Here is a 15918-nt window from a genome sequence, read left to right on the forward strand (position 1 = left end):
AGTCAATGGTATTTGGTTTGCAGTTGTATTAGCATTGGCACATCTCATTTCCATGGAGATTGTTTAGCCCTGTACCTTCAGTCATGGTTCATTGACTTTGAATAATTGCATAACTTACATGTTAAAGTATTGCTATTTTAATTTCAACATTTGCATTATCAAAATAACAAATAGGCGAGACATATCTCTGTGTTATCAGTTTATGGATTAAATTTCTGTTTAAAGAATTGTCCTTATGGGTAGAAAGTACTTTTTGTGTATCAATTACTATGTTGGCTGGTAGAAATAAAATTTTAGAAAATGATATTATTTTTTGTTGGGTTCAATGTTGCATATGTTACATTTTAAAATCCAAATAACTCAACAAAGTATTATGCAACTAGGTAATGGTGATCTAACAAATTTGCCTATTCTACCCAAATCCTGTCTGTGAAGATAATATGGATCTAGCAAAATTGCTCATGGTGGTACCCAAATCCAGTCTTATAAAGTAGTTGTGATCTATACATAATTAGTAATGAAGCAATGAAAAGTATGTGAAATACAGAAATGTAGAGAGTGTAAATTAAGAAAGGGAATACAGAAAAGGTTAGCATTCAGAAACTTGCTAGGTCTGTTTGAATAGTCAGTATTGTGTTAAATCTTATTCATAGATAAATGTGTATCACTGGGCGTCAACCCAGATTCACAAGGTCTGTTTGATTAGTCAGTATCAAATTAAACCTAATATTCCTAGATATGTCACTGGTTAGCATCATGAGAGTCAAATGGTCTGTTTGAATTGTCAAAATTGTGTAAAACATTATTCATAGATATGTCACTGGTCAGCATATTGAGATTCTTAGGGTGTGTTTGATTAGTCAGTATTGAATCAAACCTAATACTTCTAGTTATATGTCACTGGTCAACATCCAAGAATAACAGGATCAGGTTTATTAGTCTGTATTGTGTTAAAACCTTATTCCTATATATATCACTGCTTAACATCCTGAGAGTAACAGGGTCTGTTTGATTATTTAGGATTTTTTAAATTTTATTCCTAAATATGTCATTGATTTGCATCAAAAGATGGAAGTTATTATTGTGTTAAACATTATTCCTAGATATTGATGTGTTATGATAAATGCTCAAAGTCAAAAAAGAGTTTTATCCCTTATCATATTGTTGAAGATCTTTCAGTGCCTTCAGTGGTATAGACACAAATCTACCATTTATGCGCCCTAATAGAGCATATAAATTCCTTAATCTGAATAAATTGGATAATCGTATCTGTTGATCTTTCCTTGATAGAGATGAAATGATGTTAGTGTCCTGTCTGATTTCCTGTAATTTTTTTATGCTATATGACATTAGATCAGCCTTATTAATGTGTTTGATGATTTAAAACTTCTTTTAACTGACATATTATTTAAGAGCTGTTACATTTATGATCAAAGTAAATAGTGTGAACTCACTGTAACGACAAATATAATTATGGAAACTTTGTTGCTGCTCCGTTAGTCTGGAACTGGTGACATATCGTTTTGCATAGTTAAAATTGATTATTTGTTTAAAAATACTTATTGATAAATATGATTTGCTTGTAGCTGTACAACCCTCATTTAGACAGTCTTTACAAATTTCATAAACTATTTATTTGTTAATTATGTACTTGGAATATTAGATATATATAGGAAATAGTGCATAAACTTTTCTTGTGCCCTATTGTCATTATAGAACAGGTAGGATTTTAATGGGGTATCCAAACTGAATAGAATCCACCATGACTGTATGTGTATAAGTTGTTGTTTATAGGTAATATTTACTGTTTTTTATGCTTAAACTTTGTAGATTTGAACATCCAACTTAGCATTTGTATTCACTGTCAGCATAATATGTTTTTAAAATTTAAAAACCTTTCCAACAAACCTAAGAATTTGTTATTTTCATGAAAATACATTTGTATCTTTTACTTAGAAACACATTTTAGAAAAACAACAGAAATACAAAATTATTCATAAATCAAATGATTGGTTGACTATTATAGTCTCGGCTAAAACAGTTATTTTTCCAGAACTGATACCAGTCCATACAAATAGAATAATACACATAAAGTTGACTTATTAAACATGGTCAAAAGTAAAATATAGTACCACACACTTAAATTTTATGTATAATGTCCATCTCTCTTTAATAAAAAGATTTAAAAAGTATGCCTTAGGACTTAAAAAAAAGATTAAACATTATTATCACTATAATTTATTTTTTCTTGCATTGGCAGCTGGTTGGGATAATAATGTGCTTACTTCAGAGATGCTTGTAAATAGACTAGCTCTTGGTTGAAATCAGCACTAGTTTGTGAAACACAAAGACAACAAGAAAAAAGGAGATGTGGTATGATTGCCAATGAGACAACTATCCACCAGAGACCAAGGAGATGTGGTATGATTGCCAATGAGACAACTATTCACCAGAGACCAAGGAGATGTGGTATGATTGCCAATGAGACAACTATCCACCAGAGACCAAGGAGATGTGGTATGATTGCCAATGAGACAACTATCCACCAGAGACCAAGGAGATGTGGTATGATTGCCAATGAGACAACTATCCACCAGAGACCAAGGAGATGTGGTATGATTGCCAATGAGACAACTATCTATCAGAGACCAAAGAGATGTGGTATGATTGCCAATGAGACAACTATCTATCAGAGACCAAGGAGATGTGGTATGATTGCCAATGAGACAACTATCTATCAGAGACCAAGGAGATGTGGTATGATTGCCAATGAGACAACTATCCATCAGAGACCAAGGAGATGTGGTATGATTGCCAATGAGACAACTATCCATCAGAGACCAAGGAGATGTGGTATGATTGCCAATGAGACAACTATCCACCAGAGACCAAGGAGATGTGGTATGATTGCCAATGAGACAACTATCCATCAGAGACCAAGGAGATGTGGTATGATTGCCAATGAGACAACTATCCATCAGAGACCAAGGAGATGTGGTATGATTGCCAATGAGACAACTATCCATCAGAGACCAAGGAGATGTGGTATGATTGCCAATGAGACAACTATCCATCAGAGACCAAGGAGATGTGGTATGATTGCCAATGAGACAACTATCCACCAGAGACCAAGGAGATGTGGTATGATTGCCAATGAGACAACTATCCATCAGAGACCAAGGAGATGTGGTATGATTGCCAATGAGACAACTATCCATCAGAGACCAAGGAGATGTGGTATGATTGCCAATGAGACAACTATCCATCAGAGACCAAGGAGATGTGGTATGATTGCCAATGAGACAACTATCCATCAGAGACCAAGGAGATGTGGTATGATTGCCAATGAGACAACTATCCACCAGAGACCAAGGAGATGTGGTATGATTGCCAATGAGACAACTATCCATCAGAGTTTGAATGATGTGCATGTAAGCAATTTTAAAACTGCTGAGTCCTTGATTGGTAATAACTGTAAACATGTATGCATACCTCTGATCAGATTTAAATCCTTGATGTATTCTAATGGTTATATTGTAAAGACATTAAGGATGTTCGGTCCTCTTGTTTTTGAAATTTTGACAGATATTCGGAATCCTTTGGTTTTATCCATGTAGTGCCATTAAAAAATTTTCCCCGCTAACCCCTACTTTTCTTTTCATAATTTTATTACATATAGTTTAAAAAGCCATATTTGAAAATCCTTGTTATTTTTTTGTATTTTTTAAAAGAAAAAGGGTGCCAATGTTAAATGTATGAAAAATCTAGAGAAAATGATTTCCCGCCAAATTTTCAATGGCTTATATCTCGAAAACAAGCACACGGACCCTTCATTTTTTTCTGCTTTTTTAGTTCCTTTATTTATATGCTATTCATCTATAACAGTCTTTTAAAAAGCTTGTTATTTTAAAACAGAGTAGCGAACATCCTTAACATGTTTTTAGATCAAGATGAAGAGCATATACATTATTCCTGTATGGTAAAACAATTATTAAAGGGCGTTTATAGGTTTCTTAATCTATTACCAGAAATTGTCATCTCATCAAAAGCAAATGGAAGACATTGGACATATATATCTTATGTTTCAAAATTTATTCTGGTTATAAAAAAAAAACTAACCAGAAATAAAGCTAAGCGACATGACACGACACAATGCAATGTACAAATCATTTCACAAAGCTGTCGTACCTGATGCTTATCCAAAAATTCTGGGGGAGAACATTTCATATTTCATGGCTATGGGCGGTCAAAATATTTGCCCCAATCAAATAAAGTTTAACTGCGAGTATTCAACAATATATTATCATTGTAAACTTCCTACATATTGAAAAGCTGAAATTTCCTCAAGAAACACTCAAATGATTATAACAAATAGATTATTATGAGTTATTTAGCAAATTGATATCCTGAATATTATTAGTCTTTCAACGTGGTATGAATCATTTGATTTGTTTTCTGGGCTCCGTTACTTATAAACTCCATATTGTGACAGTTCTTAGTTAATGTTGATCAATGATAAACTCAAACCAACAGTTTGGTCAGTTTACCTCAATTAGTTTGAAATTTGCATGGACATCAAAAAATTTCTTGCATCAGAATTAGATCTTTAGATTATGCTAATTAACCAGACCCCCTAAACACCTACAGTGGAGGCAAACAATGTGAAAAAATAAGGAAAATCATTGTTTATGCACTCCTTTAAAAAAATATGTTATGGAAGAGTAAAGATATTTATTCTATAAATTTCCAGATTCGATTTTTAAAGGTTCAGTGGTATCTATTCAGTAGTTAGAGGTTATTTAAATGTCTTAAATGGAAATATGATATGTTTTGGTGATCTTTATAGAATCACATTTCCCCACATTATGGAAGCCTACACTTTGAGACAGTGGAGTAGACGTTATGTCAACAATTTTCTTTCATAAGGACTGAGATGAGAGGGTTTAAAAGAAGATGAATTATAATATGAATTTTGGTAATATGTCAAATTTTTATAATCCATGATGATCTGTCTGATATAACCTGTCATAATTTGTTGTTTTTTCATGGATTATGGGTTTTGTTGAATAGAGAGTTTTGAATGTCTTATTACTTACTTGTCTATCACTCAAGTATAAAATGATGCAGCAAAAATCATAATAAATATAGCTTAGATACCTAAGTATAAAATGATGCAGCAAAAATTATATTAAATGTAGCATAATTTCTTGTTAGTATTAATATTTCAAGATATTTTTATTGTATAGAGTTACTCAAAACTTAAACTTTTGTTGGTGAAATTTATAGATAAAGAGTGTTTCTATTGTAATGGTTAAATAAGAGCATATACTGTTCACAAGTTAACTAGTATTTTCCTTTTTTTGCAACAAACAGAATAATTTACATTAGTATTATAGAAAATCTATATATGATGGGTACATAGTGTTTCCATTTTGTCTGGAGAATAGTATTCCTTATGTGTGGATTTTCTGAGAGTGCCATCCTATAGTCATCCTGCTGGAGTATTTCGCTTGTAGTGCTATTTTTAACCAGTCTGTATGTGGATGAAAAGGTATAGATGAACTTAAGACATGGTTCCCTGGGAAGACATTCTTACTCTGAGCAGACTGACTCTGTGCTCTTCCTCCTAAATGATGTTAGTGAAACAGACAAGCAGCAAATACCAGTTTTAACGTCTTTAGTTTGACTTTGTAGATGATCTTCCAATTAATACTTTTTTCCCCAAAAAAAATTGACGTCTCAAAGCAAATATTTTTATGTCACAATTTCCTATGATGTGTTTTTCCCCAAATGACCCCAGGTCAACCAGGGCAGTTCATTCATAAAATCGAAATTTGAATCTTGTGTATTCCTTACTAAATGAATAATGCTTAATATGTTCAATACTTAAATTATTATTTGTTACTGCTTTAGATTCAAGTGCATATACAATGCTTCAGGTAAATTTCTATAGTGCTTCTAAATAATGCTACTGCTTATGCTAACATTGCCTAGCTTTTAATTTACTGTAGTTTTATGGGACATTTGTTTTGTTCTTTAAAGGAATGTCCTATTGTGTGTGTTGTTAAAAATGTGTGTTTAAACTACTTTATTTGTATGTCTTATATATGTTACTTGTTGGTTTTAAAAGCTCTTATGAGCTTATGTTTGTATGTTAAAATGTACAGACTCTAAATAAAGCTTATTGTATTGTATTGACAAGGACTCTCATGGTAGCGTTATGCATAGACCACTTCAGAACAAATGAAAAAGTTTTTCTTAAAATGTTTTTTAACATTTTGGTCAGATACTCAAGGGAATTTCAGAATTTGAAACAGGAAGTCCATTTTACTTTTTAGGTAAGCTCCTATTTGATCCATTTACTTTTTTCTATTTTTTTTTTTCATACTTACATGGACATGTTTAAACACTCTTCCAATCATCACCATATTGATTCACAATGCAAGGTATGCAGCTACCTCATTTCTTACACCCCCCCGCCCCCAAACAAATGTTCCACTTTCACCTTCAAATTATAAGAATAATATACATGCTTAGAGCCATCTTATACCAATCTCCCAACCTTTCTTCCTTGAGACCCCCTAGCCTAGGTTATAATCCACTTTACCTGCTAATTAGTAGTAATATATTGATTCACCTTGTCAGAGGTTGTTTGTTTAGATCCTCAAGTGGCTTGACCTTATCCCATTGTCCAGATTGAATTACTGACAGAAATATTGGTGAATAACATCATGTTATTTATGTGTCAATGTTCTATATTTGTATATTTTGTCCGATTGATGTTTTAAATTTGTTTTTTAGTCATGCCAATTAAACTATATTTGAAAATCAATGATTCAGCCAGTCTTATAAGTTTGTGGAACAACATATTACTGAATGACAATTCTCCCTCATTTGCCTATATATGTTAAAAAAATCTTCTCTAGAAGCACTTGGTAAATTGAAAACAAACCAAACAAAGCCACAATCATCTTGGAGTGTCTGGAGTATAATTTGTTACTTGAGTTTTCCCTGATCAGTCGACAGCCGAAAGTGGTCAGATACAGTTTTTTTACTCTTGATGACATTTGTTGCAAGATTATTATTATTGAAATAGAATTTAGATGACCAAATAACATATAAAAAAAGATACAATACACATAGATCTATATTCTGTCTAATTGTAATTTTTTTTCTTCAGATATGACCAGAGAAAGTTTTTTGAGCGGCAAAAGAATATTTTCTGTAAATTTGGTAAATTTTTGGGTTTTTTTTAACAATAGTTGCCTCTCATTATACCTACTCATAACAATCAGTTCACTGGAAGTTTTGGAATAATCTTACCAAAGGACAAAATCATTGCATTTTGGGACTCTTAATTGAGCAGCATTAAAATACGACTTGATGTCTATTATGATGATATTTTTCTAATTTCAAATGATTTTTTTTTATGTTTTGTAGCCAGGAGATGTTACTAATTTCACATTATGGTCAGTCTTTATTTCAGTAATTTCTAAATTTTCATCAAAAATGAGTATGAGTTAATTATAATGATAGGTGATTGTGATGGTAGTCACTAGAGTCTGATCTATCTGTAACATTAGTTATAAATCTGCTTAGCATGGCATACACCATATCAAGTGCTTGTTGTGAATTCATTTAATTCATTTGTTACCAATGGAGATTTAATCATTTGCCCAAACAATTAGCAAATTAATCTACATCTACATGAAGAGCCTGTTAACTAAAAGGCCACACCACAAATTAATGTGTAACTGCTTGAAGCCAAGACAATACTTCAAGGTTGATTACACCATTAAGTACCAGATACAGCAGCCAATTAGAAGATAAAGCCATGAAGAACAATTGAAAGCTAATGTTATTGAACATTTGACAGTACTGCTTTTTATCTTCCTCCCTGCCACAGCTTACATGGTTTGTAAATATACATCAAGTTGGGAACTATGCACCCCAAGCTGTAGTCCTTGTCCAATGCCATATTCCTTATTGGGGAACAAACACCTTTTTGTTAATTTTAATAGTTTTTTTATCCACTCTTTATATCAGCTTTGCTTTGATGGTTGCTTCACATCTTTATTACCTCACATATAACCTGAAAGTACACTATTCGAATGTCATGTCTCTTTGCTCTGATAGTTGTTTCACCTCTTTATAACCTCACACACATAACCAGAAAGCACACTATTATAATGTCATTTCTCTCTGCTTTGATAGTTGCTCCACATCCTTATAACCTCAGTCATAACCAGAAAGCATACTATTATAATGTAATTTCTCTCTGCTTTGATATTTGCTCCACATCTTTATAAACCTCACACATAACCAGAAAGCACACTATTCTAATGTCATGTCTCTCTGGTTTGATAGTTGCTTCACCTCTTTATAACCTCACACATAACCTGTAAGCACACTATTCTAATGGCATTTCTCTTTGCTTTGATATTTGCTCTACATCTTTATAAACCTCACACATAACCAGAAAGCACACTATTCTAATGTCATGTCTCTTTGCTTTGATGGTTGCTTCACCTCTTTATAACCTCACACATAACCTGTAAGCACACTATTCTAATGTCATGTCTCTTTGCTCTGATGGTTGTTTCACCTCTTTATAACCTCACACATAACCAGAAAGCACACTATCATAATGTCATTTCTCTCTGCTTTGATATTTGCTCTACATCTTTATAAACCTCACACATAACCAGAAAGCACACTATTCTAATGTCATGTCTCTCTGCTTTGAGTGTTGCTTCACCTCTTTATAACCTCACACATAACCTGTAAGCACACTATTCTAATGTCATTTCTCTTTGCTTTGATGGTTGCTTCACCTCTTTATAACCTCACACATAACCAGAAAGCACACTATTCTAATGTCATGTCTCTTTGCTTTGGTGGTTGCCTCCCCTCTTTATAACCTCACACATAACTTGAAAGCACACTATTCTAATGTCATATCTCTTTGCTTTGATGGTTGCTTCACCTCTTTATAACCTCACACATAACCTGAAAGTAAACTATTCTAATGTCATGTCTCTTTGCTTTGATGGTTGCTTCACCTCTTTATAACCTCACACATAACCTGTAAGCACACTATTCTAATGTCATGTCTCTTTGCTTTGATGGTTGCTTCACCTCTTTATAGCCTCACACATAGCCTGTAGACACACTATTCAATTCTCTATGTTATATATGTGGTATTTTACATACTTAGGATTCATTCTTGATCTTAGATACTAACTTTAATGAATTTTATTTGTGAATGTGAACATCAAATTTTAGTCTTCAACAGATAACAAATTTTTTTCAATGCTTATAATTAGTTGTATAAAGAATTTTTCAAAAGTTCAAAATTAATCCATGAAAATATGATTTTTCTTGTTCCATGCAAATTAGTAGCCAGGAAAATAAATGCATCTAGAGTAGAAGAATTATTCAAATATGATAATTTCTTGAGATTTGTTTATTTTCGTTGATATATTCTTGGTTGGGAAAGAATTTGCTTCTTCCAGGGTTCCTTATAAATAATATTCTGTTGTTAAAAATAAAAATAAATCGTGCCTATAAAATTTTCTGCTTATTTTGGCTTTATAACTTGCAGTTCTTTTGAAATTAAATGACTAACAACTGTTTCTGTTCACAGTGTTGACACAAGAAAGTATTTGTACAAAGGATTATGGGAAGAAGAAAAAATAAATATTATTATCTAGCAGTGATAGCTGTATTGTTTTTCTTCACAATATGCACACTGCATAACCAGCTTCAAGTGGAACTATACAAAAGTCATGTAGAAATCCAAAATGAGGCTGGTTACATTGAAGACAAACTTGTTCATTCAGATTCTGTAACCAAAAAACCAGTTATGGATAAAAGATCAAATTTGTCTAAAACTATCATTTATAAAGATAAAAACATTATAAAGTATAAAGAGGTCGTTTCATCTTGTTTTCTTAGTCCAGAAACAAATGAGCTTAAGTTTCAAACAGTAGCAGAAGACACATTTTATGTTTATTCTGCCTATTTGGATAGAAGGCTACCTGATCATTACATTAGGATAATGTCATTATTGAATAGAAACTTAAACAAAAATTTGGATATTGTCTGCTATTTAAGAGGAGATAACAATGAATACTATCCAGTTACTGCCGTTAAATATGTATTAGCTGAAAATCATGATAAAAAATATGGAGGATGGTTAATATCCTGTCCAATACCGGAAGATTTCTTTCCATGTCAGGTGACTGTCAGTGCTAACCTAAAGGCAGAAAATAAGACACTTAGAATAAATAACATAACAATGAATTTAATTGATATAAATCCTGCTAATGCTAGATTTGACTATACTGTATGTGTTCCTCCTTTATACGGAGATTTTCTACCTCATAAGCTGATAGAGTTCATGGAATTTACAAAATATTTTGGTGCAGAAAAGTTTATAATTTACCATCATGATATTCAAAACCACAAAAGTAGAAAAGCTTTTAAATATTATTCAGATCAAGTGACAGTTATTCAATGGAAATTACCGGGAGAAATTGATCTAAAATTGATTAAGAATCACGGTCAGCCTCTAGCTCACATGGATTGTCTCTATCGTGCTATGAGTATAACTGATAAGTTAGTAATCCAAGATATTGATGAATTAATTGTTCCCCATGACAAGAACTTATTTTGGAAAGAATCGCTTTCACCTTTATTTAACAAAACTGTAATAGGAATCAGAATACAGAGTGCGTTTTTCTACAATTGTACGTCACAAGGAGATGTTGTTGCACTTAGTTGTACAACTCGAACCCAAATGTACAGCCGTTCAAGAACAAAAGTTATAATAAAACCATCTGCTGTGTTGGAAGTTGGAATTCATCATGTGAGTAAGCCTTTAGTTGAAGAATACAGAGTTATTGTTCCTGATCCATGGACAGTTTTACTTCATCACTATCGAAGATGTTCAAAAATGTTTGGAATGAATTGTAAAAATTGGGTGAGGGATGAAACCATGATACAAAAATATAGTGCTGTTAAAAATAGGATATTACAAGTTAAACACAAAATTTAATAAAATGTTTTAATCCTATAGTTTTATTCTTAAAATATTTATCATCTGTTTTTCAACTTTTTATACTCTGTATACCAGTAGTCATTTAAATTATTTATTTTTACGGCTTTTATATGCCAAATGTTTCTTCCGTATTCATTTAAGGTATTTCCAATTCCAGAACATTATTGTGGTTAAATTATAATTCATGGGATACTGTTTTTGTCGAGCCTGCGACTTTTGTCGCAGAAAGCTCGACATAGGGATAGTGATCCGGCGGCAGCGTCGGCGTTAACTAACTTCTTAAAAGCTAAGAAGGTAGGAGACCTGGATGCTTCATACTTTGTATATAGGTGCCTTATGATATGAAGTTTCCGTCTGTCATATGTCCATTGTCCTTGGCCTCATTTTCATGGTTGTGACTACTTGAAAAAAAAGTTAAGATTTTTTGTAATGTTAATTTCTCTCTTATTATGAGTAATAAGATAACTATATTTGGTATGTGCATACCTTGCAAGGTCCTCATGCCTGTCAGACAGTTTTCACTTGACCTCGACCTTCATGGATCAGTGAACAAGGTTAAGTTTTCGTGGTCAAGTCCATATCTGAGATACTATAAGCAATAGGTCTACTATATTTGGTGTATGTAATGATTGTAAGGTGTACATGTCCAACTGGCAGGTGTCATCTGACCTTGACCTCATTTTCATGGTTCAGTTGTCATAGTTTAGTTTTTGCGTTTTGGTCTGTTTTTCTAATACTGTATGCAATAGGTCAACTGTATTTGGTGTATGGAAATATTTTACGATGTTAATGTCAGTCTGGCAGGTTTTATTTGACCTTGACCTCATTTTCACGGTTCATTGCTCAATGTTAAGTTTTTGTGTTTTGGTCTGTTTTTCTTATACTGTATGCAGTAGGTCAACTGTATGGAATGATTGTAAGGTGTATATGTCTGTCTGGCAGGTATCATCTGACCTTCACCTCATTTTCATGGTTGATTGGTCAATGTTCAGATTTCCTGGTTAACTTTTTTTCTTAGATACCTTAAGCAATAGGTCAACTATATTTGATGCATGGAATGATTTTAAGGTGTACATGTCTGTCTGGTAGGGTTCAAATGACCTTGACTTCATTTTCATGGTTCATTGGTCAGTATAGAATTTCCATGGTTTGGTCTGTTTCTTTTATACTATAAGCAATAGGTCATCTATATTCTGTGAATGGAGGGATTGTATTAAAGGTGTACATGTATTTCCGGCTTGGTTTATCTTACCTTGACCTCATTTTCTAGGATCATAAATGTTAATGTGATACTTGTAGTAAAACTTTATATGTAGGACTATCAACATAAAATCAATGGTCAGTATAGAAGGCGAGACATTTCAGCACATGCACTCTTGTTTTAATTATTTGTGCTTTATAGGTGAAGCACCAATTCAATTAGCTGGTAAGTGTCAACAAAACAAAATACACAAGTTTTCTATTGGCTTTTTGACAGGATTTTGATAATTCCCTCTGTAGTTGATTATATCCCTCTGTCCCTTGAAACTTTTCTCAAATTTTTCACCGAAACTATAAATCAAAACTTCCTGAAGTTTGGGACATCTTTATCATGCTACATGTAGTATACTTTACCCTTGGATGTGTTTTCAAATCCATCTCATAAATTATCAACTTCCTGTTTAATAAAATACAAAAATGATGAACAAATAAGTCAAAATAAATTAAAAAATTGTCAATAAACTCTTTATATACAGGTGAATTAAGGTGCTCTGAAATGGTAAGCAGATCCTGCTCCACATGTGGTACCCATCCTGTTGCTTGTTGATAATTCATCACTTGCTTAGCTGATATTTCTTGTATTGATTTAGTTGCTCAATCAAGTGAAGAAAATCTGGAAATCACATGCAGTTTATCAATTTACTTAGAATTGTCATATCATCTGTCACCTGATTATCATAACAGACATTTGTCTGAAAATGGATAAGAAAGATGATGTATTTGTTTACTTAGTTTGCTTTTATTTCATTTAGATATTTTCGGAAAAAACTGGTAATTGTTTATTTCTTAGTATTTGTAGCAGTTTCCAGTCAGTATACTTAGCTCAGAACAATCAGTTGACCTTGGCTAACTTAAAGTTTCATATTTATACCCCACGAAATTGGTTGCGGAGGGTATAATGTTTTTGACCCGTCCGTCAGTCAGTCCGGCCGTCAGTCCGTCTGTCCGTCAGTCCGTCCGTCCGTCAGTCCTGTTTCTTGTCATCGCAACTCCTCTCAAACCACCAAACAGAATTTCACGAAACCTTTTTAGATAATAAGGACATACTATGTAGTTGTGCATATCGACAGGAAATTGCGATTCAATTTTTTTTCTAGGAGTTACGCCCCTTTGAACTTATTTACTTTAATGTACTACTGCAACAGGTGGTCATCGCAACTCCTCTGAAACCACACAACAGAATTTCATGAAATCTATTTAGATAATAAGGACATACTATGTAGTTGTGCATATCGACAGGAAATTGTGATTCAATTTTTTTTCTAGGAGTTACGCCCCTTTGAACTTATTTGCTTCAATGTACTACTGCAACAGTTTGTCATCGCAACTCCTTTGAAACCACACAACAGAATTTCATGAAACCTTTTTAGCTCACCTGACCCGAAGGGTCAAGTGAGCTTTTCTCATCACTTGGCGTTCGTCGTCCGTCGTCGTTAGCTTTTTACAAAAATCTTCTCCTCTGAAACCACTGGGCCAAATTTAACCAAACTTGGCCACAATCATCATTAGGGTATCTAGTTTATAAAATGTGTCTGATGACCCCGCCAACCAACCAAGATGGCCGCCATGGCTAAAAATAGAACATAGGGGTAAAATGTAGATTTTGGCTTATATCTCTGAAACCAAAGCATTTAGAGTAAATCTGACATAGGGTAAAACTGATTATCAGGTCAAGATCTATCTGCCCTGAAATTTTCAGACAAATCTGACAACCTGTTGTTGGGTTGCTGCCCCTGAATTGGTAATTTTAAGGAAATTTTGCAGTTTTTGGTTATTATCTTGAATATTATTATAGATAGAGATAAACTGTAAACAGCAATAATGTTCAGCAAAGTAAGATCTACAAATAAGTTGTCATGACCAAAATTGTCAGTCGACCCCTTTAGGAGTTATTGCCCTTGATAGTCAATTTTTAACAATTTTTCGTAAATTTTTGTAATCTTTTACAAAAATCTTCTTCTCTGAAACTACTGAGACAAATTTAACCATACTTGGCCACAATCATTATTAGGGTATCTAGTTTAAAAAATTTGTCGGATGACCCCGCCTTCCAACCATCATGGCCAACTTAGTTAAAAATAGAACATAGGGGTAAAATGCAGTTTTTGGTTTATATCTCTGAAACTAAAGCATTTAGCATCCCTCTGGTATCTTTCGTCCCTCTTTTTTAGAGCAAATCTGACATGTGGCAAAAATGTTCATCAGATTTAGATTTATCTGCCCTGGATTTTTCAGACAAATCCGACGACCAGTTGTTGGGTTGCTGCCCCTGAGTTAGTAATTTTACAAAATTTTTGCAGTTTTTTGTTATTATCTTAGATATCATTATAATATCTAATATCTAATACTATTAATTATGATTTTAACCTTATTTTACATGATTTCCAAAGCATCAGTAAATACAGGTGAGCAACACAGGCTCTTGAGAGCCTCTAGTTAGATAATAAGGACATACTATGTAGATGTGCATATTGACAGGAAATTGCGATTCAATTTTTTTTGTAGGAGTTACGCCCCTTTGAACTTATTTGCATCAATGTACTTCTGCAACAGTTTGTCATCGCAACTCCTCTGAAACCACACAACAGAATTTCATGAAACTTTGTAGATAATAAGGACATACTATGTAGAAGTGCATATTGACAGGATATTATGATTCAATTTTTTTTTCTTATACATTTTTTTTTTTCTTACACTTATTTTATTTCTCCAATGACAATGTGGGGACGTGGGGTATGTGAGCACGCTCACTAAGGTTCTTTAATTATCAAAAAAAAAGTTCAAAATCATGAATTTGAGGAAATGTTAATTTAGCAGGATCATACTATGACTTGATGTCAGTAATGATTATATCTTTCTAGAGCAAAAAACTATCAGAAAGATAAGATCTATATTTAAAGTAGTTCAACATGGGAATTTTGTCTGTAAATAAAACCCTTTTTTGCTTTTAAGACAATTTATTCAAAAATTATAAGATATAGAGAGAAACAGTGAACAGGAATAATCTCAGAGAGATAAGATCTACAAATAAGTCAGCATGACTCAAATTTTCATTCAACTCCTTGTAGGAGGTATTGCCCTTGAGTTACAATTTTAACAAGTTTTGTGTGTTTTTGGCTTTTTTCTTGAAAACCATAATAGAGAGAAACTGGTAACAGCAAAAATGATTAGCAAGATAAAATTTCCAAACAAATCAGCATAGCCTAAACTGTCAATTGACTCCTTATATGAGTTATTGCCCTTTGATGATGATTTTTACCCCTTTTTGCATTTTTGCCTAATATTTTTACAAAATTACTATAGATAGAAATAGTAAACAGCAAACATTATCAGCAAAATAAGATCTACAAATAAAGCAATATTTGGCTGTTAAGTAATGAATTTTTTTATTTGCTTTTTTGAAATACTATTGAACATGTATGCAGATAGAAACTGTAAGCATTAAAACTGATCATTAAGATACATCTACAAATCTGTCAATATTTAAGAAATTGTCAATTGACTCCTTGAGTTATTGCCTTTAACTGACAGTAAAAATGATCATCTAGATAAAAAAATAAAAGGTGAAAATAAATATCAAAATGGTATAACTTACC

At 32.8% G+C, this 15918-nt stretch overlaps 1 protein-coding gene across 7 annotated transcripts; it reads left to right on the plus strand.

Annotated features, from left to right (window-relative positions):
- Positions 1-1667: 1667 nt before the first annotated feature.
- On the plus strand, positions 1668-11077 carry LOC127701567 (beta-1,4-galactosyltransferase galt-1-like). Of its 7 annotated transcripts, none has more exons than XM_052205513.1 (4): positions 1668-1794; positions 5914-5939; positions 7181-7233; positions 9647-11077. In XM_052205513.1, exon 4 carries the CDS (start codon positions 9680-9682, stop codon positions 11057-11059), a length of 1380 nt encoding a protein of 459 aa, XP_052061473.1. In that variant the 5' UTR covers positions 1668-1794; positions 5914-5939; positions 7181-7233; positions 9647-9679; the 3' UTR covers positions 11060-11077. The 7 variants fall into 7 exon arrangements, with proteins under 7 accessions (XP_052061473.1, XP_052061477.1, XP_052061472.1 ...); XM_052205517.1 differs by having other exon boundaries at positions 7181-7224; XM_052205512.1 differs by lacking the exon at positions 5914-5939.
- Positions 11078-15918: the final 4841 nt, after the last annotated feature.

This window comes from Mytilus californianus, unplaced genomic scaffold (assembly GCF_021869535.1).
Source record: "Mytilus californianus isolate M0D057914Y unplaced genomic scaffold, xbMytCali1.0.p SCAF_5, whole genome shotgun sequence".
Lineage (NCBI taxonomy): Eukaryota > Metazoa > Mollusca > Bivalvia > Mytilida > Mytilidae > Mytilus > Mytilus californianus.

Bases quoted from the DNA above. Each gene is read 5' to 3' on its own strand.
- LOC127701567 (XM_052205513.1), top strand. From the start codon at position 9,680: ATGGGAAGAAGAAAAAATAAATATTATTATCTAGCAGTGATAGCTGTA.